The sequence below is a fragment of the Arachis ipaensis genome, chromosome B08 (assembly GCF_000816755.2).
Source record: "Arachis ipaensis cultivar K30076 chromosome B08, Araip1.1, whole genome shotgun sequence".
NCBI lineage: Eukaryota > Viridiplantae > Streptophyta > Magnoliopsida > Fabales > Fabaceae > Arachis > Arachis ipaensis.
The window spans coordinates 105,294,190-105,319,841 of record NC_029792.2 but is presented as its reverse complement, the minus strand read 5'-3'; the positions used below and the strand labels follow the sequence as shown (position 1 = coordinate 105,319,841).

At 34.1% G+C, this 25,652-nt stretch overlaps 2 protein-coding genes and 1 long non-coding RNA gene across 9 annotated transcripts in view; 2 read left to right on the top strand and 1 right to left on the bottom strand.

Annotated features, from left to right (window-relative positions):
• Nucleotides 1,423-8,715, top strand: LOC110265682. Its single transcript, XR_002351875.1, has 4 exons — nucleotides 1,423-2,203; nucleotides 4,307-4,312; nucleotides 6,247-6,250; nucleotides 8,704-8,715. It is a non-coding gene; the product is annotated as an uncharacterized LOC110265682 (long non-coding RNA).
• The window catches only part of LOC107611377 (40S ribosomal protein SA-like), a 28,875-nt gene continuing 18,303 nt past the window's right edge, over nucleotides 15,081-25,652 (top strand). Inside the window, 1 exon segment of the mRNA XM_016313312.2 lies at nucleotides 15,081-15,088. The gene's annotated coding sequence lies outside the window, so the exon portion shown is untranslated.
• On the bottom strand, nucleotides 21,384-25,642 carry LOC107613317 (phosphatidylinositol N-acetylglucosaminyltransferase subunit A). Of its 7 annotated transcripts, none has more exons than XR_002352806.1 (10): nucleotides 24,898-25,640; nucleotides 24,195-24,767; nucleotides 23,705-23,859; nucleotides 23,416-23,506; nucleotides 23,136-23,252; nucleotides 22,946-23,049; nucleotides 22,456-22,546; nucleotides 22,255-22,365; nucleotides 22,113-22,173; nucleotides 21,384-21,548 (listed from the first exon to the last, which is right to left on the bottom strand). XR_002352806.1 is itself a non-coding variant. In XM_021109660.1 (10 exons), the coding sequence occupies exons 2-9, from the start codon at nucleotides 25,012-25,014 to the stop codon at nucleotides 22,285-22,287; spliced, it is 1,329 nt and encodes a 442-aa protein (XP_020965319.1). In that variant the 5' UTR covers nucleotides 25,015-25,078; nucleotides 25,170-25,640; the 3' UTR covers nucleotides 21,811-22,173; nucleotides 22,255-22,284. The 7 variants fall into 7 exon arrangements, 3 of the variants coding, with proteins under 3 accessions (XP_020965319.1, XP_020965320.1, XP_020965321.1); XM_021109660.1 differs by lacking the exon at nucleotides 21,384-21,548 and having other exon boundaries at nucleotides 21,811-22,173; nucleotides 24,898-25,078; nucleotides 25,170-25,640; XM_021109661.1 differs by lacking the exon at nucleotides 21,384-21,548 and having other exon boundaries at nucleotides 21,811-22,173; nucleotides 24,898-25,078; nucleotides 25,260-25,640.

The following is a 25,652-nucleotide window of genomic DNA, read 5'->3' as shown; positions in this document are numbered from 1 at the left end:
GTTGCTAACTAATCGTTTAAATCTTGAATCTTGAATTGAATTCAGAGCTTCATGGGAGTTGACTTGGTATTTGGCGCTAGGCTCCTCATTTGGGCACTAGGCTTGAAAACATTGGTGCTGGGCTTGATAAATTTTGAACCACTGGAAGTGAAAATTGTACTTGGAGCTGGGCTCCGAATCTTGGCGCTAGGCGCCCAGTACTTAAGAATTTGGTAGGGTTGGGCACCAGTCCACTTTGCCTTCTCCCAAGCACGAAGGTGCTGGGCTTGAGGATACTGAGCTAGCACTACTTCCTTGGAGTTGGGCGCCCATCTTGGAGCAAGGGCATTGGACGCCAGTCCTTGAAGCTGGGCTTTGGATTTTGGGCACCCAGCTTATAGTTTAGGTGTTGGGCTTGGCCTCCTTAAGCTTGGTGCCAGCTTCTCTTGAAGTACACTTGTGTTTTCTTCTAAATTTTATCCTGATTTGCTTAATTATATCCTGAAAATAAAATCATTCTAACACAACTCCAAACATATGATTAATCATTAAAACTTCTCTAAAAACATAAGAATTTTGATTTAAATCTAAGAAAACCAATAAAAAAGAAACCTAAAAACAACTAAAGATACCTAGGCATCACAACACCAAACTTAAAACTTTGCTTGTCCTCAAACAAAAAAGAAAAGTAAACAGAGCTTATCTTAATGAAAATAATTGAAGAGTTTATAAATTCAAGTCCAAATCAAAGTAGGGTTTGCAATGAGCTCTCTAATTATAAACAGACTTCTCTTATCTTAATGAATCTTGCATACTTAGGAATCAAGAATATTCAAAAACTCAAATTCAAATTGTATTATGAGAATTCTTTTAGACTTGTATAATCCTTGAAGCAGTTTACTTTTCAATTCAACCGAGGGAAAGATGTTGAGGTTCTTGACTCTAAGTGTTTTGTCTTATGACAGCTCTTATCAGATTTTCAATCGATAATCCCGAGCTAGTTGGCCTAAGTTATCGGGTGATAAAACGTCCCTCGGATCTAATTACCCAAGTCTCTCCCTGACACAGTCACACCACAAGAACATAACTAGAAATTTGTTCATTCAGACATCGATGCCCAGAGCTTATTTAGACCCTAAATATTTTGTTTCAAGGCAACTCTTTAATGTGGACTTTAAATCGATAATCCCAAGCTAGTTGACCCAAGTTATCGGGTGATAAGGCACCCTTCGAATTTAATTGCCTAAGTCTCTCCTTAAAACACAAATATCACAGGAACATAACTAGGCTCCAATCATTGGTGCTTAGAGCCTTGCAACTTTGGGTTTTTCGATCTTTTCATACTTTTTTTTTCAAGTCACTGCTTCAAGGTCTTGGATATTCAGAATCTCATAATGTCTCAAAACTTTTGTTTCTAGAGATTCTGTCTTTCTTTTCCTTAAGATTCATTCAAATAATTTAAGTCCATGGAATATAATCATATTACTAATGACCATCACTTTTCAATTAGACTTCCTAGTTTATTATTCATTCCTTTTCATTAAAAAGCTACTTCCTTTACGTCAGTGGAATGTAGTGGACAAGTACTAGGAGTAATCACTTAAAGGAAAAACAAACAAAAGAAAGAAACTGAAAAGACAATAATGGGCCTTGCAAGTTTGATGGCGGTGTATTGCTCAATGGACACCCCAGCAGTCTCACAAAGATGATAATGAGGCCCGAGAAACTAAGCCTTGACCTTGAATTGGAGCTTTGTGCCATGGTTTTTATGTGAGGGAGAATGAGGTTCTCTACTCTAATCTCTCTCCTAATTATGATATAGTGGATTAAGATCGCTCAGTCTACTGTCACCTCGGAGTTATTGGAGGTAGGAACAAGTTAATGTTGGATAAAATCCAACCACACCATGGCGACATGGACGAGGTCCGACCTTCTTAATTGGTTCGGTATCCCCCTTGTATTAAGTTTCCATTGGGTCCCAGGGACACAAATATCATGGAGCACATCTTGCTCCCTTTTATCAGTCATCATCCTCATGTTGTGTCGGCAGAGCGAGGTGGAGGAGGAAGGCAAAGAACCTTTCGAATACTCCGAGGCCCATAGTAATTGGGTTGGCCTCGAACATAGCTCATATAAGCTAGTTCCTCATCTTGAGCCTCCTCTTCATGGCTCAGCCAAGTATTAGCATAGAATTTATGGACCAAAGTAAGGCCCATATTCTTCGGTGGACTTGTCAAGACAATCCACTTCTAGCATGAGATCTCGGCTTAAATTACCGGATCTTCTTCCAGTTTCAAGTCAAACTCACATCGAGAATTACGGCCTTCTATTTTACCATGTTCTATATTGATTTTCATGTAATTGGATTCAGAACTGGGTTATGTCAAAAGATAGAGTAGCCGGTTCCTTCCCTTTTTCTTTCCTCTTCTTGTACAAAGGCATTTTGAATTTTGTTTAACACTTGTAGTGATATCAACCACAACCACAACACCAAACTTAAAGTTTGGCCGTATAAAAAGAAAAATAGAATGTAAGTGAAGAAAGAAGATAATGTTTAAATGTGTTTATGCTATGTGATGGACGAAAAAATGCATGTGAATTTATAGTGGAATAGAATGTGAATGGTATGGTTATGAATGCTCGGTGGAGTGTGTAGTGTGCAAGTGTGTAGAAAGAATAAGTATACAACAAAAAATAAATTCCAATATTCAAACTATTAAGAGTTGAAAAAATAGAGTATGCAGAGGTAACGTGCTAGACTTTCATGCATATGAATGAATAGAACTAGCTTGAAGTGATATATCATGCATGCTTAATAATGAATCCTTCGGACATAATAATTTATGGTGGTAGTGAAGAAGTTAAAAAGAAAATAGTATGCATGTGATGATTTTTAAAGAAAGCTTTTTACTAAAAAATTAAAAAACAGAAAACAAGAAGTTAAAGAAAATAGAATTAAATTTTTTTTTTTTGAGGAGGATGCATGTCCTAGGTAAGGTTGGCACTGGCCCTTCAAGAAACAATGAGGGATACTGGGCTTGGAAAGTGGGTGCTAGGTGCCACTTCAAAATTATGCCCCTAGGAGCGCTCAATGCTTGAGCGTTGGGCTCCCATATGTGGCGCTGGGTGCCATCCTCTTTGGGAGTTGGGCTTCACATTTATCCCTTTTTTTTTTAAGAAAAAATTTGAAAAATAGCGTAAACCAAAATGAGGAAAGTGAAAGAAAAATGCAAAAGATCAGAGAATAAAAAGAAAAATACAACTATAGAATGATAAATGAAAAAAGAAAGGAAAAATACTAACCATGGTTGGATCAAGGGCTCTTCTAATGTCATTAGCTTGACATATGAGTCTTCTAGGTTGGGAGTCAGATTACTTCATGGCATCTTCCTCCAATGTCATCCTCCATTAATTGTGCATTTTCCAGCTGCTCTTCCTCTTCCTTGTCTGTTACAAAATCAATGTGATGTAGAAGATCTTCAATGGCTCCTTTGTCCACAATCTCTTGGACTAGGGATTCAATTATGTCAATCCTCATACAATCTCTGATTCATTAGGGTGTTGCATGGCCTTGAAAACATTAAACACCATATGCTCATCATGCACTCTTAATGTTAGCTCACCCTTTTGGACGTCTATGAGTGCTTGTACAACGGCTAAGAATGGTCTTTCCAAGATTATGGAGGCATCCTCATCTTCTTTCATTTCAAGAATCACAAATTCATCCAGAAAAATTAACTTTCCGACCTTGACCAATGCATTTTTCACTATCCCATGTGAAAACTTTATTGATCGGTTGGCTAGTTGTAATGAGATTCTTGTTGGCTTTACTTTCTCAATTTATAGCCTCCTCATCATGGATAAAGGCATCAAATTGATGCTAGCCCCTAAATCACAAAGAACTTTGCCAATGGTGACATCCCCAATGGTACATGGTATGGAAACTATCGAGATCTTTTAACTTCTGTGGTAGTTTCTTTTGAATAATAACATTACACTCTTCGGTGAGGATTACCGTCTCTTCCTCTTTTAGGGTTCTTTTCTTGGACAATAGCTCTTTCATGAATATGGCATAGAGTGGCATTTGCTCTAGGGTTTTGGCAAAAGGGATGTTAATTTGTAGCTTTTTAAACACATATAAGAACTTGGAAAAGTTCTTCTCTTGATCTTGTTTCTTTAGCCTTTGAGGATATGGAATCTTCTGTTCATAACCCTTTACTATTTCCTTCTTGGTCTCTATTGGTGCAGGAGCATTTTCTTCCTATATGACCTCCTTCTTTATCTCTTTTAGAGGTTCTTCAGTTTTTTGCTCATCTTCCTCGGGAAGTTTCTTGTTGATCACTTTTTCGCTCCTTAGAGAGATAGCCTTGTATTCCTCCTTAGGGTTTGGGATGATGTCACTAGGAAAGGAATTTGTAGGCTTTTTCTGCTAATTGCTTGGCGATTTATCCCACTTGCACTTCTAGATTTCTAATTGAAGCTTCTTGATTTTTGAAATTTGCTTTTGTTTCTTCTATGAAGCTTCGATTTTGTTGCATGAAAGAGGTAGTGGATTGGAAAAGATTCTCAATAGCAAGCCCAAGAGATGATGGCTTTTGATAATTGGCTTGTTGTTGATAAGGGACATGGAAGTTTCTTTGTCCTTGATTTTTTTAACCAAAATTGGGATGATTCCTCCAGCCGGGATTGTAAGTTTTAAAGAATGGATCGCTCTTTGGTCTTGAGGAATATCCCATGAATTTTACTTGCTCAATGAGTGGATGGTCTTCCTTACTCAACTCACACTCCTTACTCGAGTGTCCTCCTCCACACAAATCACATGAGGGTTGAATTCTAATGGCTGAAACTTGTCCATGTCTGAGTTGTTTTATAAGTGCGGAAAGTTATTGAGTCATGAGTCTATTATGAGCTAGAATTGCATCCATTGTGTCCAATGCCAACACCCATTTCGTGGACCTTTCGAATGTGTACAGGAAATTATTCGCCGCCACTATTTCTATCAATTTCAATGCCTCTTCAAGAGTCTTTCTATGTAAAGAACCTCCAGCCGATGAATCAATCATCATTCTTAAGGCTTGAGAGACCCATTATAAAAGGTTTGGATTTGAAGCCACTTGGAAAAGGCATGGTGTGAACACTTTATGAGCATCTCTTTATACTGTTTCCAAGCTTCATAAAGTGATTCTCCCTCATTTTGAAAAAAAATTAATATCATTCCTCAACCAGGCTAACTTCTGCGAAGAAAAGTACTTAGTTAGGAATTTTCTAACCAAATCCTCCTAAAATGTGATGTTGTCCAAGGGTTGAGTTTGGAGTCATTGTGTGGCTCTATCTCTTAAAGATAATGGGAATAGCCTTAGTTAGATGGCTTCGAGACTAACCCCATTACTCTTCACTGTGTCACATAACTGCAAAAAGATAGCCATGTGTTTGTTTGGATTCTCTTGTGGGTTACAACCGAATTGGTCTCGCTATACCAATTGGATTAGTGATGGCTTCAGTTCAAAATTATTTGCTTGAACTGTGGGCATGAATACTATGCTACTTTTAGAGCTATCAGTGGTAGGTATACTGTAATTGCCAAGAGTCTTTGTCATATTATTATTCTCGTTTGCCATTCTTTCTTCTTCTTCTTTCCTAGTCCTTAATCTCTTAGAAATCAAACATACTGTGTGGAATAAAGAAGAAGAAAAAAGAAAAATTACACAGAATAAAGAAAAGAAAAGAAAACAAGATAAAGTAAAATAAACAAGATCTAAATTAGTGATTTAACCGGACGTATATTTTCAATCTCAATTAATCTCTGGCAACGGCGCCAAAAACTTGATGAGGCAAAATTGATACGCTCGTAAATTGGCAAGTGCACTAGATTGCATCAAGTAATACCACGGTGAGTGGATATCATTTCCATGAGGATTAACAGATTGAATCAAGCAACTTCTAATTGAATTTCTAATTAGATCAATCAAACCTTAGCAAGAGGATTGTGACTTTTGAAGTAGAGCAAAGAACAATGAAGAGAGATTTATTGTGACCCAAAAGAGGTTTAGAGATTTAGGAAGGTAATCAAATAATGAAAATATTAAAGGCTTCGGAGATGTTAAATTCTTAGAAAAAGAAATGCTTGTGTTTTCCTAGTTTGACTCATGCAAAAATTTTTTCATAGCAAATCATTTATAATCAAATTCCGATTCCTTGGCATTTTAATTTCTCTTAACTTAATTAATCACCAATCCTTTGGTCAACTAATTAAGAGAAGAGGTGAAGAGTGGTTTCGATTTTAAGCCACACAATATTCAAAGACTATCCCTAGCTGAATTAAATATCACATATTCAAAGACTAGTTCTAAATAATTAAAGATTATGAAATGAGTTTTAAGCTAATTCCGATATTAAATCATCCAAAGTAATAACAGAATCCAAAACAGAATTAGAATATTTTCTAATACTTCTAACTATTAATGATGAAGAGCAAAACTCAATCTTGAAAAAGTAGAAAAGCATGAATCAAAATAAAGAAAACACTTGTATTGCTAATCCATAAAATAAAACAGAGCTCCTCAACTTTAACAAGAGAGGTTTAGTTACTCGTGGTAGAAAAGAAAGTAGCCTAAAACTAATGAGGTGCTGGGTGGATCCAGTGATGATTCGATGATTAAAGATCAAAGATAATTCTTGTGAACCTTGTTCACTTATTTATAATATAACTTCCTAACTAATTGAAATTCAAAAACTAATCTTATTTTCCAAAGAGAAAGATAACAACTTATTCAAATTCAAATCTAATCTAATCTAATCTAAATCCTAACAACCAAATCCTATCTTTCTAGAAGAAGTTGTTGCTAACTAATCATTTAAATCTTGAATGGAATTCATAGCTTCCTGGGAGTTGACTTGGTACTTGGCACTAGGCTGCTCATTTGGGCACTAGGTTTGAAGACATCGGCACTGGGCTTGATGGATTTTGAACCACTGGGAGTGAAAATTGCATTTGAAGCTGGGCTCCAAATCTTGGTGCTGGGTGCCGTGTACTTAAGAATTTGGTGGAGCTAGGCGCCACTCCCTAGAGTTGGGCGCCAGCCCACTTTGCCTTCTCCCAGGCACGAAGGCGATGGGCTTGAGAATAGGGAGCTGGCCGCCAGTCCTTGGAGCTAGGCTCCAAATTTTGGGCACCCAGCTTAGAGTTTAGGCACTGGGCTTGACCTCGTTGAGCCTGGTGCCAGCTTCTCTTGAAGTACACTTGTGTTTTCTTCTAAATTTCATCCTGATTGCTTAATTATATCCTGAAAACACAATTATTCTAATATAACTCCAAACATATGATTAGTCATCAAAACTTCACTAAATACATAAGAACTTTGATTTAAATCTAAGAAAACTAATAAAAAAACTAAAAATAACTAAAGGTGCCTAGGCATTAGCGTCAATCAAATGACCACCGACAACGCAATGGTGAAAAATGGCGACACGATGGATGGGCGACGAAGTTGGATCAGGCAATGAAGCATGCGATGCGACGTGAAGAAGTTGGCAAAGAACGGAAGAATGATGACCTTGAGAAGGACGCACGGCAACAACGATGAATGCTAAGGTTTCGGTTTTCACCTTTTTTCTTTCTTTGTGAGAGGGAGCTTGACACTAAACTTTGACGGTGAGAGAAGGAGGGAGGAGGAAGGTTCGAGGAAAATTTTTCTAGTTTTATATTTCTATTTTTTTTAATTCAAAACAATAACGTTTTTAGAAAACCGGTTGAGTCCCAATTCAGTCCAACTAATCGATTCCTAGATGATTATCGATTTCTCGCTAGTTTCCTGATCGTTGGTTATCCCTCACACACCAAACCGCTAATGTTTCCGTTTTCTAGTCGAATCGATTAGTCTGATTCGATTCTCAGAACTTTGATTTAAATAAAAACTTGTATGTACTATAAATATATGCACTTCAGTTTAGTTTGAAGGTAGCATATTATTGGATAAGTCGAGTGTTGGATTCTGTAATGCAATTATAGTATATACTTGTTGTTATTGTTGTTGTTGTTGTGAAATTAAGATGGATATATAGAATAGAGCTAGAAAATTATAGGAGAGAGTAAAAGAACATTATTATTAATTTCAATATATGTCACTCAATATAATATACCACATTCACACTAATATTTCATACACTATTCTTTTCAAAAGAGTTAAAAGACTACTTGAGATAGGTAGCTATATGTGTTCTCTCTATGTGTTATTCTTGGTGTGTTGAAACCTTCTCTTTAGCATCTATTTATAGATGATGGTTTTGAATTAAATAATAGTATGGTATTATTTACCTAACCCACTTACTAATTAGTGAAAATACATTATGGAAGTCCATTCCCCATTAATTGATAATGTTCCATAACACGTTATGAAAATTCATGTCCTATTAATTGATAAAGTTATATACTCCATTATGTATGATAATGCTCCATTATATGACATCTAATCATTTTATAACACTCTTTTATATGATTAGTGATATGCCTCATTAAAAATTTTGTAAAAAAAAATCATGTGGGATAAAAATCTGATTAAGGAAAAAAGAGTAATAACCTTTGTAATAAGAACTGTCTCGTTAAAAAATCTCATTAAGAAAAACTCAATTGGGATAAAAGCCTTATCAGGAATAGAGTAGTCTCTCACCCTCTTAGTAACATCATATAAGATCTTGAAAGTAACGCATTCCGATTTTGTCTACCAGATTTTCAAAGGAGGATGTCGGAAGTGACTTTGTAAATAAGTCTGTTAAATTATTACTTGAACAAATTTGTTAAACGTCAATTGTTTCTTGATTTTGAAGGTCGCGTGTGAGAAAGAACTTGAGAGAAATATGCTTTGTTTGGTCATCTTTGATGTATCCACTTTTGAGTTGAGCAATACATGTTACATTATCTTCATACAATGTTGTAGGGGTTGTCTTCTTATCAGACAACTCACATGATGATTGAATCCAAAAGCATTCAGGACTTGCCTCATCATGTATTGCAAGTATCTCGACTTGATTGGAAGATGTTATAGCTATAGTTTGCTTCATAGATTTCTATAATATAGTGTCACTAAATGTAAAAAAGTATTCTATTTGAGATCTACTTTTATAGGGATCAAATAGATAACCTGCATCTGCATAGCCAATCAATTGTGATCTAAATTCATAAAGGATAAAATAATTTCATATCAGTCGTTCCACAAATATATCGAAACACATTTTTTATTCCATTCCAATATCTTCTAATTAGAGAGAAACTGTATCTAGCTAATAAGTTTACAACAAATGCTATATCGGGACGTGTATTATTAGCAAAATACATTAGTTTTCCCAGCGCATTAAGATATGGTACTTTAGGACTGCATTTCCATCTTTTGGTAAAAAAGGATCCTTCTTTACATCTAGTGACCTGACAATTATTGGGATTCTTACTGAATGTGATTTGTTCATATAAAATTTCTTTAGAATTTTTTATGTGTAAGTCTTTTGATAAATAAACATCCTTTTGTTACATACTCAATCTGAAAGCCAAGACAAAATTTGGTTTTCCCAAGATCTTTAATCTCAAACTCTTCTTTTAGAGCATTTATGACCGTTGGGATATCTTCAAGAGTAAATCCAATGATATTTAAATCATTAACATATTCAGCAATTATAATGAATCCAAATGCATTTTTTCTTACATAAACACATGGACAAATATTATCATTTTTGAACACCTTGTTCATCAAATACTCTACAAGGCAGTTGTACCATATTTGTTTAGATTGCTTTAAATCATATAAAGATCTTTGTAATCTAATCAAGTATAATCCTCGAAAATTATCTTTAGATGATTCATATATCTTTAGTCCTTCAGGGACTTATATAGATATCACAATCTAATGACTTATATAGATAGGCCATGACCATATTCGTCAGGTGCATATTTAGCTTACGTATGCAGATAAACTAATCAAATATCTCAAAGTAATTGCATCAACTACAAGAGAGTAGGTTTCCTCATAGTTTGTATCAAGTCTTTGTGAGAAACCTTGTACTACAAGTCGATCTTTATAGTGTATAATTTCATTATTTTCATTTCGTTTTGGTACAAGTACCCATTTATATCCAACAAGTTTCATGGGGCGAAAAAAAAGAAAGAGAGGGATGGGATTTTTCTTGCTTTTGGCAACTGTAGGTCAAAAGACTCCACGTTTTACAAGTGAGTCTAATTCTTTTTTCATGGTTTTTTTTTTTCTATTTTTGTCAATCAACCCTTCGTCAACATTCTTCGATGATTTTTTGTTCAAAATCCTCATTTTTATGTATAATATTTAGTGCTATATTATATGCAAATATGATGTTGACAATTTTTTCTCATCAGTTCCATTTGCCCCTGTAAATATATAGTTTATTGAAATCTCATCATTTTGTAATTTTCAGGTACCTAAATATCTTTCGATGTTTCAATTATAACATGAGTTTGAAGAACTACAAGTATCCTAACTATGTCTTTATCCTCCTCAATAGGAAGAGTATTTGCTTTTTTATCACAATTTTCTCCTCTTCTTTTGCAAGAATTTTTATTTTTAAAACTGACTAATCTACTACACTTTTGGCATGTGTCTGCATTATTAACCATATGTCCAACTGGGATATCAATTTAAATTGGAGCACTTTCAGCTAGTATATAAAATTATGTTATTCTTTTTGTATCAAAAAATGTATCAGGCAATTTATTTGTAATTTTCTATAAATGTATAATCTTTTGAACTTCTAATTCATATTACCTTGATCGAGGATCCAAATGTATTAATGATAATGCATTTTAATTTAGCTCTTTTGCCAGCTGTTTATTCTCTCCTTTTAATGTTAAAATATTGTCTCATTAAAATGACAATTTACAAATCAAATTTTAAATACATCTCATGTTTGATCCAATTTTTGTAGGACATATGGATAACTATTTAGAAGTTACAATTTTAATGATGAAAGGTCATTTTTTTAATAATACTTGCAAAAAATGATCAAAATCTAATTTCTAAAGCCCTTTTTGAGATTATATAATATTTTTGCTATACTTTTAAATATTTTAAAAACTTATTTGTCGTTTATATCTTTTAGAATTATGTTTGTACTTTTAATAATTTACCTATTTTATTATTCGTTTTTATGTGCTTGCATTGATCTATTTTTGTAGTTAAATACGTTATATATAGTTATAGTTTTCTCTATAAAAATGATATTTTTCTCATTTTTAATTTGGTACTTTTTTTAAATATACATATATATGAAAAAAGTATAATTTGTCGGAGAATAATGTTAGATAATTAATTTTTTTTCTGTCAATAGTAGTCAATATTTTAAAAACTATTTTATTTATCTAAAATTTCTAATTCCTAAATCATAAATTATAAATCTACACATTAAAGTTAGTTAATATTAGCTAAATAAAAATTAATTCCCTATATTTTGTTTTTGTCAAAACTAGGCAAGCTTAAACATGCATGCTGTAGTGATTAGTATGGTTGTTGAGTGGGACTGGATATTGGTCCGAGGAAATAATGGAGAAATATAATTGAATTCATTGCAAATGGGTATATGATTAGAGACAAGATTTGAATGAAACGTAGATCACATGGGAAGGGGAATGTGGTTGAAAATTGGGACCCCAAAGGGATGAGGATACATATATCGTATAGTATAGTATCATATGATTAATTGTACAATAATAACTGAAAGGGAAAGAAAGAACGGTAAGCCATGTGCATCAGGCGGAAGGTGCACATGCCAAAGATAGAGAGCACACAGAGGCCAAATGTGTGACAGCGTTGCGCACGTTCCACTGTCACCACCACACCCAATTTCCAATGACCTTCACTATGTGCTCTTCAAGGTAGTAATTACTAATTAGGGGTTCGAAACCGGCCAAACGGCCTTTAAGGGCCTCTACTACGTGATTTAGTCCTTTGTTAGTTTGATTTGTCAAAAGAAAATATCACATTTAAGCCATTTTTTTTTTTTGCCAAATGGATTGAATAACCCAAATTCTAGGTATCACAACACATACACCCACACTTTGAGGTTTTATCAAACCTCATCCCAGTCTCAGCTGGGGTTCAAATTTGGTGCAGTTTGATTAAGAGGCAATATGATTGCTACTTAGTCTAGGCCTTCGCTGCGATTTAAGCCATTTCAAACGTTTAGATTTCGCCGAGACTGTGTTCCAATGACAAAATTGTTTGTCTCCAAAATTGACAAACTAGGCTTGAACTATGGTTGGACAAAAAAAAATCTTAAACTAGACCATTTTAAAAAAAATTAATATTAAATAAAAAAATCCAAACCAAATTAGTATGGTTTTTTGTAATTTGGTTTTTATTTTTAAACTATTTAAACAGTTTTAAATGATTCAGATCTAAAATAAAAATTCCCTAATCTGAATTTGAGACTGAGTCCACTTTTACAGTTCACCGTTCACACACACAGCCTCTTCTCTTTTCGCTTTCTTCTATCGTGTTGTATCTGTCGCTACTTCTCTGGTCGTTCTTTCACCGCTTTTGCTCTTGCTGCGGCCGCGTAAGCCTCTTAGGATCGTCGCCGCGCCGCCGCTCTGTTCTATCATCCACCTTTCCTCTTGGGGCACCAACACTCTGGATAAGTGTTGATAGCTTTGTGGCTTTAAAGATCGTGACTTGCAGAGAGTGAAGGAAGTAGGTAATGATGTTTGGACTTACTTTTATTGAGACTGAAAGCTTCTACCCTAATTATTACGATTGGTCTTGAAATTCATAAATTACGTGAAAATTAGGGGGTCTTTGGTTGTTTTGATATTGGTGCCCCTCTGATTGTAATGTGAAGGGCGTTGAGATGGAATCATGAAATACAACAAAATATAGAAATTTAAAGTTGTTTCTCTCTTTTTAAGTGGTGTTGTATTGATTTAAACATGCACCAAGAAGTTCAAACCTGAAAGATGTTTAAATTTATATGATATTTGCTAGTCTCCATCAAGAAAAACTATTAGCTTTCGATGGTACTTTTTTACTTTGGGGTGTTGAATGAAAATTTACAGCTCTTATAAGTTTTATTGATGGTTGGTGCAGTTTATAATGATAAATTGATAATTGATTGCTTACTAAACAAGAAAAAAATCAAAGTTAAAATCCTGTCACTTTGGCAAGGTCAAGTTTAAAGAAATTATTCATAATTTATTGTTGGAAAATCCTATCATTTATTGTTATTTTTGATGTGATGGACCGTGGTTCAAATGTTTGTAACGTGCTTTTGTTGTTGTCAATGGTAGAACCGTAGAAGTGATATATTTGTCAACTTTTCACCCATAAAAAATGCTCTGAAAATTCATGCTTTGTTGCAGTTCAATCTTATAGTTATATCCGTTGATGTATTTGTCAATAATCCAAAATAAGAATAATTAGATTCTTGGGAAATTTAAATTCATAATAATCCATTTTATTGATTGGTGTCCCACATCTTCAATAAAGTGTTATCATCGTCATATTTATCTTAGGTAATGGATTAAGTCATATGCTTGCTAATTCAATTTCTATTTTTGATTTGTTACCTATATGTAAAATTCAATTCACGTTCGTTTTTTTATTTTTAAATTCATGAATTATAAATTATTCTATTATTTATAGTGTATTGTTGTATTGTATTATTATTTGTTAGACTTTTCATGTTTATTTATCTAATTAAAATAAAAGAGTGAACATTAAAAAAAAAAAACAAGTTGGTGTTATTAATATTGTGTTATATTATATACAGAATAAGATGAGTACTAATATTGAGGCTATTCAACCATTTTTTTTATTATCAAATAGGAATAAAAATTGGTCAATTGTTTGGTATCAATTTAAAATAGAGAATGCTACCAGGAAAAATGCTAAATATAAATATTTTGGTAATTTAATACAATACGGGAATGAAACTAACTCAAAAGGTAGTCATTTGAAAAGATGCAAACGAAATTCTAACTGATTCAAACAAAAGAAGAAAAAACAATGACCATATTGAGTATAGATGAGCGTGGTGTTTCAAATTCACCTAATGCTCTCAAATTTGACCAAGAGACTTGAAGGGCACTTCTGGCAAAAATTTGTTGGGAAAGAGATACCATTTCGCTTTGTTGAGAGATTGAAATTCTGAAGTTTTGTGCATGTCCTATAAGTAAGGTTCAAAGTTTTTTCGCAGACTATATTAGCACGTGACATTAGAGATCTTTATACTGAAAAAAAAACGAAGTTGCAAGATTTTCTCTCAATAAATTGTGCTAGAGTATGTCTAACAACTGACACTTGGACTTTAATATAAAATTTTACTTATGAGATTGACAGTACACTTTGTGGATTTGTATTAGAAATTATGTAAAAAAATACTTAATTTTTTCCAGGTGATAAGCTATTCAAGAGAGGTCATGGGAGCAACAATTAAATATTGTTTAAATAAATGGAATTTGAATCGGATATTTAGTTGATAATACATCATCTAATGATAATGATATTGCAACTTACTATCTGAAGCAGCAATTAAGTTCTTGGAATAGCATTATTTTAAATGGTGAATTTATTTACATAAGGTGTTTTACACATATTCTACACTTAATTGTAAAAGAAGGGTAAAAAGAGATTAGTAAATCAGTCTTGAAGATTCGTAGTATAGATCTTTTTCATTTAAAGCTACTACGTTTTTAGAAAAAATTCAATATAAAGACTTATCTTGCATAGATGTTGAGACTAGGTAAAACTCTACCTTTTCAAATGTTAAAAGATAGCTTTGAAGCATCATAAAACATCTTAGTTACTTGTATTGAAAGACAACACATATACAAGAGAGTTGAGTGGAGGAAAAAGAAGAAGGTGTGCCTTCTGATTTAGATTTGGAGTATGATGAGTCAATTGTACCTTTTTTGCGAATGTTCAATGATGCCACTATACATATTTTTCCTTATATGTTACCGGTACTATGTATATGAAAGATGTATATGAAAGAAGTGTTTGCAATTAGACGATGTATTTATCATTCTTGTAATCATTCTGTTGATTTGAGTACTGTCCATGACAAAAAAGATGAGGGTTAAATATGAGAAGTACTTGGATAATCTTGATTTAGTGAATATGTTGTTATTGATTGTTGTCGTACTTAACTCAATGTAGAAGATTAAATAAGTTAATTATTTTTTGGATTACTTATTTGGAGAAGAAAAGGGGATCGAATTGAAGTAAAAATTGTCCAAGTGCATAAAGTTATTTAATCACCAATACCAAAGTTCCGAGGAAGCAAGTGAAACCGATATATAAGATATTCAAGCCAGCAACATTAATACCGATATTCATGGTACGAACTTTTTTCTGCAAGCAACTGATCGTAGAGCAAATACAAGATCTGAACTTGATAGATATTTACAAAAAGATTATGAGACGTACTCCCATAAATTCAATATCTTAAATTAATGGAATGTCAACTAACCCGATTTCTACGGCAACTTCGGAGCCTGCATTTAGTAATGGAGGGAGAGTCTTCAATCCATATTACAGTTCTTTAGCACCTAGAATAATGGAGGCCTTAGTGTGCACAGGCGATTGACTTAAAGAAGATTTTTTCTCGACTTTAGACGGTGATAATGGTAAAGTTCAACAAGTTGATTAAAATATATAATTTTATTCATATTTCTTCTCATTTTATTTTATTTTTATATTTTTTGTTATCTTGCTGTTTTAGAAGTTAAGTATTACTTATCAATTAAAAGTTAGATATCACTTAGAAAATAAAATTTGAACTAAGAAAAAGTTGCTTTTATAATTATTTTATTTTTTTGAAAGATATTTTTTTTCTAAGGACAATGATTGTTCTATAGCAACATCTATTAATCCTCTTGATGATGACTAGGTATGCATGGTATTCACATTTGTTTTGGAGAGATTTTTGGATGACATTTTTTGATATCTAGATTGGTTATTGTTATTAGATTTATAACGAATTAAATCATAGTTGTAATGAACTTACATAGTTTAAAAATATTTTAATATTAATTTTATCTTAAATTAAAATCGAATTTTTTATACAAAAATCTGATTTTAAAATTGGATTTTTTAAAAAAATCAAATTTAAAAGCGATTTTTAAGTAAAACCGGTTTTAAATTTTTAAATGATTTAAAAATTTAAAACCGATTTTACCCACAAATTGATTTTTTGTCCGAAAATTAAGAACCAGTTTTTAGAAATCTACTTTCCAAGTTATATTTTTTCTACCAAAAATTTAATTTTAAAATTAATGTTTTGCTGTAAAGTTTGAAATTCAATATTGTTTAAAGATAAAATTAATACTAAAGTCTTTTAAAATTATATAGGTTGATTATAAACTAGGATTTAATTCTTTATAAATCAAATGACAATAACTAATCAATATAATTAGGTAAAATATCAAAAAATGTTATTGAAAAACCTTCCCAAAACAAATGTGAATACTGTTACTAATCGTACCTAATCATCATCATCAATAGATGCCGCCATAGAACAAGCACCATCATTAGAAAAAAATATATCTAACAAAAAAATAAAATAATTATCAAAGTAACTTTTTCTTATATCAAACTTTATTTTCTAAATAATACTTAACGTTTAATTGATAACTAATACTTAATTAACTTCTAAAATAACATAACTAATACTTAATTAACTTCTAAAATAGCAACATGACAAAAACATAAAAATAAAATAAAAAGAGAAGAAATATAAATAAAATTATATACCTTGATCGACTTGTTGATGAACTTCACCATTATCACCCTCTAAAGTTGAGAAAAAATCTTCTTTAAGCCAATTGCCTGTGCACACTAAGTTTTCCAGCACTACTATAGTAGAAACAAGTATAGCTAATACCTCACAAGCCATATTTTCAAGAATTGAGATCGAGTTAACCTTCCATCAATTTAAGATATCAAATTTATGGGAGTATAGCTCACAATCATCTTATCAATATCTATCAAGTTGGGTCTTGTATTTGTTCTATGACCGGTTGTTTGCAGAAAAAAACCCATACCATGAACATGGGTATTAATGTTACTGATTTGAACATCTTAGTATCAGCGTTACTTGCTTCCTCAGAACTTTGTTATTGGTGATAAAATAAACTTTATGCACTTGGACATCTTTGACTTTAATTCGGTCCCTTTCTCTTCTCAAAAATTAATCGACATACTCAATCTTTTTTATTGGGTTAAATATGATAGCAATCAATAACAACATATTTACTGAATTAGGATTATTCCAATACTTCTCATTCTTAACAATCTTTTTTACCATTGACAAAGTACTCAAATGAACAGAATGATAACAATAGTAACAAATACATCATCCAATTGCAAACACTTCTTCGATATACATATCACTAGTAATGTATAAGGTATCAGAGATATGTATAATGACATCATTGAACCCTCGCAAAATTGGTACAATTGACTCACATTTATATGTGTTGTCTTTTGATAGAAGTAACTCGAATGCTTTGTGATGCTTCAAAGCTCTCTCTAACATTTTAAAGATAGAATTTCACCTAGTCTCAACATCCATGCAAGGCAAGTCTTCATACTGAATCTATTCTAGTTCAAAAAATTTTTGAAACCTAGCGGCCCTAGATGGAGAAGATTTGACATATTTTACTGCAATATGAATCCTCAGGACTGGTTCACCAATATCTTTCCTTCCTTTTACAATTAAGTTTGGAATATGTGCACAACACCTTATATGAATAAATTCACCTTTCAAAATAATGCTATTCTAAGAACTTAATCGCTGCCTCAGATATTTAATTGCAACATCATTAGATGATGCATTATCAAGTGTCACACTAAATACCTGATTCAAATTCCAATTATTTAAACAAGATTCAATTGTCGCTCACATCATCTCTCTTAAATGGCTTGTTACTTAGCAAAAATTAAATATTTTTTTATATAATTTCTAATCCAAATCCACAAAATGTGTAAAATTTTGAATTGAAGTCTAAGTATTGGTTGTTAGACATACTCTATCACAATTTGTAGAAAAAAAATCTTGTAACTTTTTTTTTTCAGCATAATGAGCTCTAATATCACATGCTAATGTAGTCTGCAAAAAAATTTTGAATCTTGCTTGTAGGACATGCACATCGGAATTTCAGACTCTCAACAAACCAAAATGGTATGTCCTCCACAACAAACATTTTCAAAAGTGTTGTTCGAGCCTCTTTTTGGTCAAATTTGAGAGCGAACTAGATAAATTTGAAACACCACACTCATTTATACTCAGTGTGATTGTCTTTTTGTTTCTTTTGTTCGAATCGGTTAGAATTTAACATATTCTTAAATGACTACCCATTAAGCTGGTTTCATTTCCATATTGTATTAAGTTACCATAATATTTGCATTTAGACTTTTTCTCGATAACATTCTCTATTTCAAAATGATCCCAAACAATTGACCAATTTTTACAAACATTTGACAATAGAAAAGATGGTTGAGTACTAGTGGACAATCATGGTGCCTCAATATTATTGTTATCAGTTGTTCATATCCTGACCCAATGGATAAAAGACAAGCCCAATAAAGAGAAAAGGTCCGACTCACAGAGGGGGGCCTCCAATCTATACCCGACCTCTTTAAGGAGGTCGAATACCGTGAAAAGAGCCCAGCTCTGCTTGTCCAAGCAAGTAACTGCCTCCGCGAATCTTTTCTACTATCTCTATCTTCTCTAAAAGATATGTCTCAACAACTCCCAAGATAAAGGAAACAATCATCCACCCATAAAGGTGGAACTACTCCAACAAAGGTGGTTAGCATTCTACTATAAATACACTGACATTCCTGAACTATAATTTACGTTCTAATCTAAAAAAAACCTGCCTAAAACCCTAGTTGACTTAAGCATTGGAGTCTCTTGCAGTTACCACCTCCACCTCCTCACGAGGAATTCAGACGGCGGCACCTCGACACCAAATAAGTCGAACACTGTCTCATAAGGGATCTAGACCTCACGTTCAGGCTCATATTAATATTTCAGAAGACCAGAGGACCCTCGGAACATCAGTCATCTTGTTATGCATATAATATAAGGCCAATATTAATAAAGCCAACTTATTTTTCTTTTTCAGTGTTAACTCTCTTTTAATTTAATTAGACAAATAAAGAAGAAAAGTCTAACAGGCAATAATACAATATAAAAATACACTATAGCTAATACGATACTTTATAATTCATGAATTTAGAAATAAAAAAACCAACCAGGAACGTGATCTAAATTTTACATATAAGTATCTAATCAAAAACTGAAATTGAATTAGCAAGCAATGACTTACCTAAGGTAATTGCTAGCAAGAGCAAATAGGACAAGGTGATAACACTATTTGAAATGTAAGACAACAATCAATAAAATTGATTATTATGGATTTAAATTGCACCATGAATCTATCTCCGGTACTCTTTGGATTTAAATTACACCATGAATCTCATTATCCTTATTATGGATTATTGACAAATACACCAATGGATATAAGATTGAACTGCAACAAAGCATGAATTTTCAGAGCATTTTCGAGGGGTGAAAAGTTGACAAATGTATAACTTCTACCACAGACAACACCAATAGGCACATTACAAACATTTGAATCAAAGTCCATCACATCGTAAATAACATTAAATGATAGGATTGTTTTGCGATAAATTATGAATAATTCCTTTAAACTTGGCCTTGCCAAAGTCAAAGGATTTTAACTTTGATTTTTTTTTTTTGTTTAGTAAGCAATCCGTTATCATTATAAAATACACCAACCATCAGTAAAACTTATAAGAGCTATAAATTTTCATTCAACACACCAAAGTAAAAAAACACCATGGAAAGCTAATAGTTTCCCTTCGTTTCCCGTGTTTTCTACAGGGACCCATTCCCCATCTCCCTATGTTCAACATTTATAATTTTATATGAAAATTATAGTAAAAATTTTAAAAACAAAAAATAAACTACAAAACATTATTACAAAGACACAAACATATTTTATCCAAGATTATAAGTCCAGAAATACAACATAGCAAATCATATTTCATAAAACATAATCAATCAGCAAAAACGGCAAAAACAAAGAGGGATAAACTATAAATCAGCAAAAACAACACATAATAGAGAAGATTATACAAAGAACACATAACAGATTATACAAATTAAGATTTTAAACTGCAATAAATCAGTAAAAAAGGCAAAAAACACAAAGGGATAAATTATAAACTTCAATAAATCAACAAAAAAACACATAACAGAGCATATTATTCAATATTCAGAAAACACAACTGATTATACAGAGGAGGAGTATGAAACCCTAACTATTTCATAATTATAAACCCTATATGTCTAATTGTTTCGGATACATAGAAGGAGAGAGAATCAAACCTGAAGTCAAGTGGATGGAGAGGAGGAAGAGGATTGGAAGAGGGGCAACCGGTGGCTGCTGCAATGTCAGCAGCGATGCTCTCCAGTAGACAACGAGCAGCGAAGAGAGGGCGGAGCAGTGGAATGCGACGGTGGAGAGGGGAGAATGGACGCGGCGACAGTGACGAGAATGGACGCAATCACGCAGACGCAGGAGTGGAGAGGGGAAGGACACCGTGCCTGAAAAGAGAGAACGACGCGGTGAAGCTGTGAGGGTGATGGCTTGGTAACGGTAAGCATTGAGCAGGAGGAGTGACCGGTGGCAATTGGCAAGGAGGGTTTGGTGCTATGGCTGTGACTATGGACACAGCTATGGGAGTTTTGAACTTTTCTGGAGAGTTGGGGTTTGGGGACGGTGCTAAGTGGAGTAGTAAGAGAGAAGGGAAGACATTCAATAAGGTAGGGTTAGGATTTTCAATAAGTGAAATTACTAAAAAGTTCCTATATTAGAAACAAATTAAGGGTATTTAAGTAAAACTCAAGAATTCGGAGAATTATCTGGGACGGGGTGGGGATCCCCACTGGAGTCCCCGCGCCTATCTTGGGAGGATTTTAGTCCCATCCCCATCCCCACTGGGAAAATTCCCCGCCTCCCCATTGGGCGCAGTCCCCACGGGGATCCCGCGCTTCGGAGAATTTTGATACCCTGCAAATACTATATAAATTTGAACATCTTTTAAGTCTGAATTTCTTGTTGCATATTTAAATCAATACAGTATCACTTAAAGAGAAAAGAAGAGCTTTAAATCTATGTTTTCTGCTCTATTCATGATTCCATCTCAATAACCTTCACATTACAACTAGCAATTAGGGGCACCAAAATCAAAACAAGCAAAGACCCCTAATTCCCACGTAATTTATGAATTTCAAGACTAATCCTAATAATTAGGGTAGAAGCTTTCAATCCCAATAAACATAAGTCCAAACATCATTACCTACCTCATTCTCTCCCTCCAAGTCTCATTTTCCGAAGCCACAAAGCTATCAACACTTTTCTAGAGCGTTGGTACCCCAAGAGGAAAGGCGGATGGCGGAACAGAGCGGCGGTGCAGCGACGATCCAAAGAGAAAGAAGAAGAGGCTGTGTGTGTTAATGGTGAACTGCAAAACCAAACTCAATGTCAAATTCATATTAGAATTTTTTTTTTTATTTTGGATCTAAATTTGGATCTGGTTCTGGATCCAGATCTGAAACAGTTTAAATGGTTTGGATTAAAAAACTAAACTACAAAATCCATATAATTTGGTTGACTTCTTTTTATTTATTACTGGTTTTAAATTTGGATCTTTTTGCCCAGCCCTAACAGTGTTATGACCAAAAACAAAACCATTAAGTGTAAGTTAACATGTCAAGCCAAATTTGTAAAGCAATTTAGGCAGTCAATTAAACTAGCCCAATCAATAAGCATACATATAGAGTCAATAGAACTATCTCAAACATAATTTTCATTACATGGAAGAGAGGATCTTTCTTGTGGGAATATTTCCGAGGAACAAAAACTGGAAGTCGCAAATTCTCGTGGAAGAAAGAACCTAAACTCTAAGCACCTCATAGAAAAAATAAATAAATCGTGATTTCAATTCCAAAGACCAAATTGACATGTTTGATTACTAAACAAAGTAAATGCTAACACATTGACACTATGTCACTAACAAAGCTTCTACCTTGGCTCACTACAATCTAAATGGCAATCCACATGCTTCATGCCTCTGATTTCTGGTGCAGAAGCTGCGTAGTCCAGCGATGCAACGAAGCCAACTGAACAATAAAATATTCTCTTTATATTCTGCATTGCAGACTAGACAGTAATGAAAATTCAGTATCACAACACACGTTTCATTCGGTTTCTTGCAATGTCTCTTTGTTGGAGATGTGTGGAAGAGTTAAATCTGGCATCTCCTCAATGTCCTCTGCAGGCTAATAAAGTAGAAATGCAAGTAGTATGCTTATAGGCTAAAAACATAAATAAGCTAAAAATGGCAAGGATATCTAAGGCCACTAGCTTACCTGCCATAGTTCCAATAGCCGCCAAAACAAAAAATCAACTATCATAACCAGGAAAAACAGCTTGCCTGCCCACACTCCGCAATAAAGGTATCTGACAGAACATAGACTATCAGTTTCTACTAGAACTAGCCCCTTCATTCCTTAAGTATGCTTTGATATCCAATTGACATCAATCTTTGAATGGAAGAGAAAAATCCAGAAATAATAATCAGCTTCATGTTCTGTTTCTTAATTTAGTAATCCAAAAATTTGTCCGCATAGCAAGAATAAATATAATAGTGTAGATACTAAATGAAAAACCTAATGATTCCTTGCTTTGCCAGCTACCAACCCAACTAAACTATGTTAGAAGCAGAACAAGTAATTTTATCCTCAAGTAATCAACAAATCACATAAAAAGAATAAAAACCAGATTTCCCTTTACAACTTTAAAGTGAAAAGTATACAATACCATTACAATGAAATTCAACATATAATGTTAAGAATGTACCGTGAGAGCCGTTCAAGTAGATTTTGATTGGGGCACTTCAAAGCACGATCATATACAATTTCAGTCCTTTTGGCAACATCATGCCAGTTATAGAGTTCCCTCATCTACAAAAAGGAAAAAAGAAAAAAAATTAAAAAAGAACTAGTTTTTACCAATTGAATCAGGGACGTATCCCTCAAACAACAATCACCCGGTGGTGCATGACTTGTGGATCAACTTTTGGCAGCATTGATATTGCCCTTTCAATCGCAAGCACCATATCACCAGGATCAGGTTCTGCCAAAATGATCATGTCATCTGGTAAAACCTATACAGCAAAGAAGTGAATCCATATCAATCCTTGCAAGACAGCATTCCAAAATTGTGGAATTGGAAAGAAACAGATTTTTGTAAGAAAAATTAAACTAATCAAAGAATAAAGAGCATTTATTCTCATACTGAACAGGTAAAAGAAGGAAAGTTGCACCCACCTCGGGAACTCCTCCAACACGTGTGCTAACTGTTAACAATCCACAACTAGCAGCCTCTAATATGGCTATACAGAAAGCTTCAGTTAAGGAACTGAAATAATTCAAACATTATTAATGAATGACAATAGATATGGATTGTAAAATGACCTGAATGTTGAAGCTCTCAAAATGAAAATAACATAAGCTTCCAACATTGCTTGAATTCCAAAATTAGACAACATGGTGACATGTACAATTCTAATATCATCATTGGAAAGCTTAAAAAGAGGAAAATATAAGGAAGCAGAACCTGTTTAAGAAGATGTGTCCTGATATTAGAACAGATCGGACTTGTGCATGTGGCACGGCTCCCAACATTTCAACTCGATCTTGAAGAGAATGTTTTTCTCTCATCTCCTCCAACCGCACACGCTTAGGTCCATCACCTCCAACAATGAAACGAACCTACAATTCCAATTATCATCAGAAAGCAATGTGCAAACTCCTTGGGAATGCTGTGGCCTCTCAAGGTTCTATAGGTACTCACATATTTAACATCCCACTACAGCTTTGAAAAGCAGGATTTAGACTTTTACACAAAAGCAATATAACTTATACGGAGCAATAATAGGGCAAGAACCATAGAGAAATTGAACCAAACAAAAACATTGCAATTTGAAGTACCGCAGAGAAAGGTCAAACCATTCCCACAAGGGACCTTAGCATGGAATTACACTCAAAATATGTCATCCAAGAAAAACCAAAAATTTTTTTCCTTTTTTTTTCTATCATCTACTCACATTGGGATGTAGACGGCATACATCTGGAATGACTTCAACAAGCAAATCTGCTCCCTTGCGATAAACCAACCGGCTAATAACAACAATAACAATCTCCGAGCGGCTCGGCTGCACCACCGCTGGCTTGAACATTGCAGTGTCCACAGCATTAGGTATAACAAAAACCTTCTCCGGGGGCAGCCCCGACCGCAACACTGTATTCTCCTTGCTCGTATGCGAAACACATATGGCCTGACTCACATCAGCCAATGTAAACTGCAAGACCTTGTTCATATGTATGCTTCCAGCATCCGAAAATCCATAGAGAGAATGATCCGTGAATACAACCCTGTACCCCATGGTTCTAGAATGCATGAGAGCTTCATGACAGAGAGTGGAAAATGCTTGATGTCCATGGACAATAGTGATTCTTTCTCGAATGAGAATGGTTCTAATAATGGGGAGTGAGGGAAATAGGGTTGGGAATGAGTTCTGCATAACAAAAGGCCTCCACGGAACATAGTAAACTTTCAAACCACCAGTCATGTATCTAACCCCAGATCGGTTTTCATATGCATGAGTTACAACCACTACCTGAATTCGATAATACTCGTATCATATATTTTTCTTTTAATTCATACAAATTACGAAAAAGAAATTAACAGCATAAGCAGTAGATCATTAACTAACAAATTGATTGAATTACAGAGAATGTGATTATGACCTTGTGGCCTAGCTTGAGTAAGCACTGAGAGAGATAATAGATGTGGTTCTCGACGCCACCAAAGTTGGGATAGAAAAAATCAGAGACCATCATGATTCTGTGCTTTTTTCTATCCATTGATTAACCTGCTAGGCCAGTCTTGACACTCGTTCGTTGGGATTATTGGAGAAGATGCCTGAGACTAAAATTTGATTGGGAGAATTAGAGAAACAAAACACACGTGAAGAGAAGATGAATAAGAAATAAGATTGTGAGTGAAGTGTCTCCCTGACCCAACCCAATCATAGAGTTTTTCATCCAATGGGGGATATAATTTATTTCATTTGGGCCTTGCTAGCGAATAAACACACGAGCCACCAGACCTGACACGGCGATCCATCTCTCTAGCGAATCTCGCCGGGAACAGCGCCTTGTCGAGCCTTGCGGAGAACGCAAAGTCGAACGCACCGTCGATGAACGGCGGGTTGTGAGGGTCAGCGCGCTGGACGAACGGCGGCGAACTAGTGGCTGGCGCCGGCGGAGACGCAGGGAACCTTGGAAGAGAGGAGAAGCAGCAGTTGGAGGCAGAGGAAGAAGGTGAGGCTGCTGAGGTCTAGGGTGAAAAATGAGGGTGTTTAACTTAATCTCCTCTCCTACTTGTATATTTGCTGTGGAACTTTCATCCAGGTGTCAACCTCACAAATTTTACTATTTTAGGAATAAAAAAAAAAGAAGGAATTAAAAAGGTAAACCACCGGGATCTTTTCCTCTCTCTG

What these genes read in the sequence shown, in the direction of transcription:
- LOC107613317 (XM_021109660.1), bottom strand. Translation starts at nt 25,014, where the DNA reads ATGGATAGAAAAAAGCACAGAATCATGATGGTCTCTGATTTTTTCTAT. An exon ending in TACTCAAGCTAGGCCACAAG is followed by an intron (nt 24,768 to 24,897) that starts GTCATAATCACA and finishes TATCGAATTCAG; the next exon opens with GTAGTGGTTGTAACTCATGC. An exon ending in TATGCCGTCTACATCCCAAT is followed by an intron (nt 23,860 to 24,194) that starts GTGAGTAGATGA and finishes TTGGAATTGTAG; the next exon opens with GTTCGTTTCATTGTTGGAGG.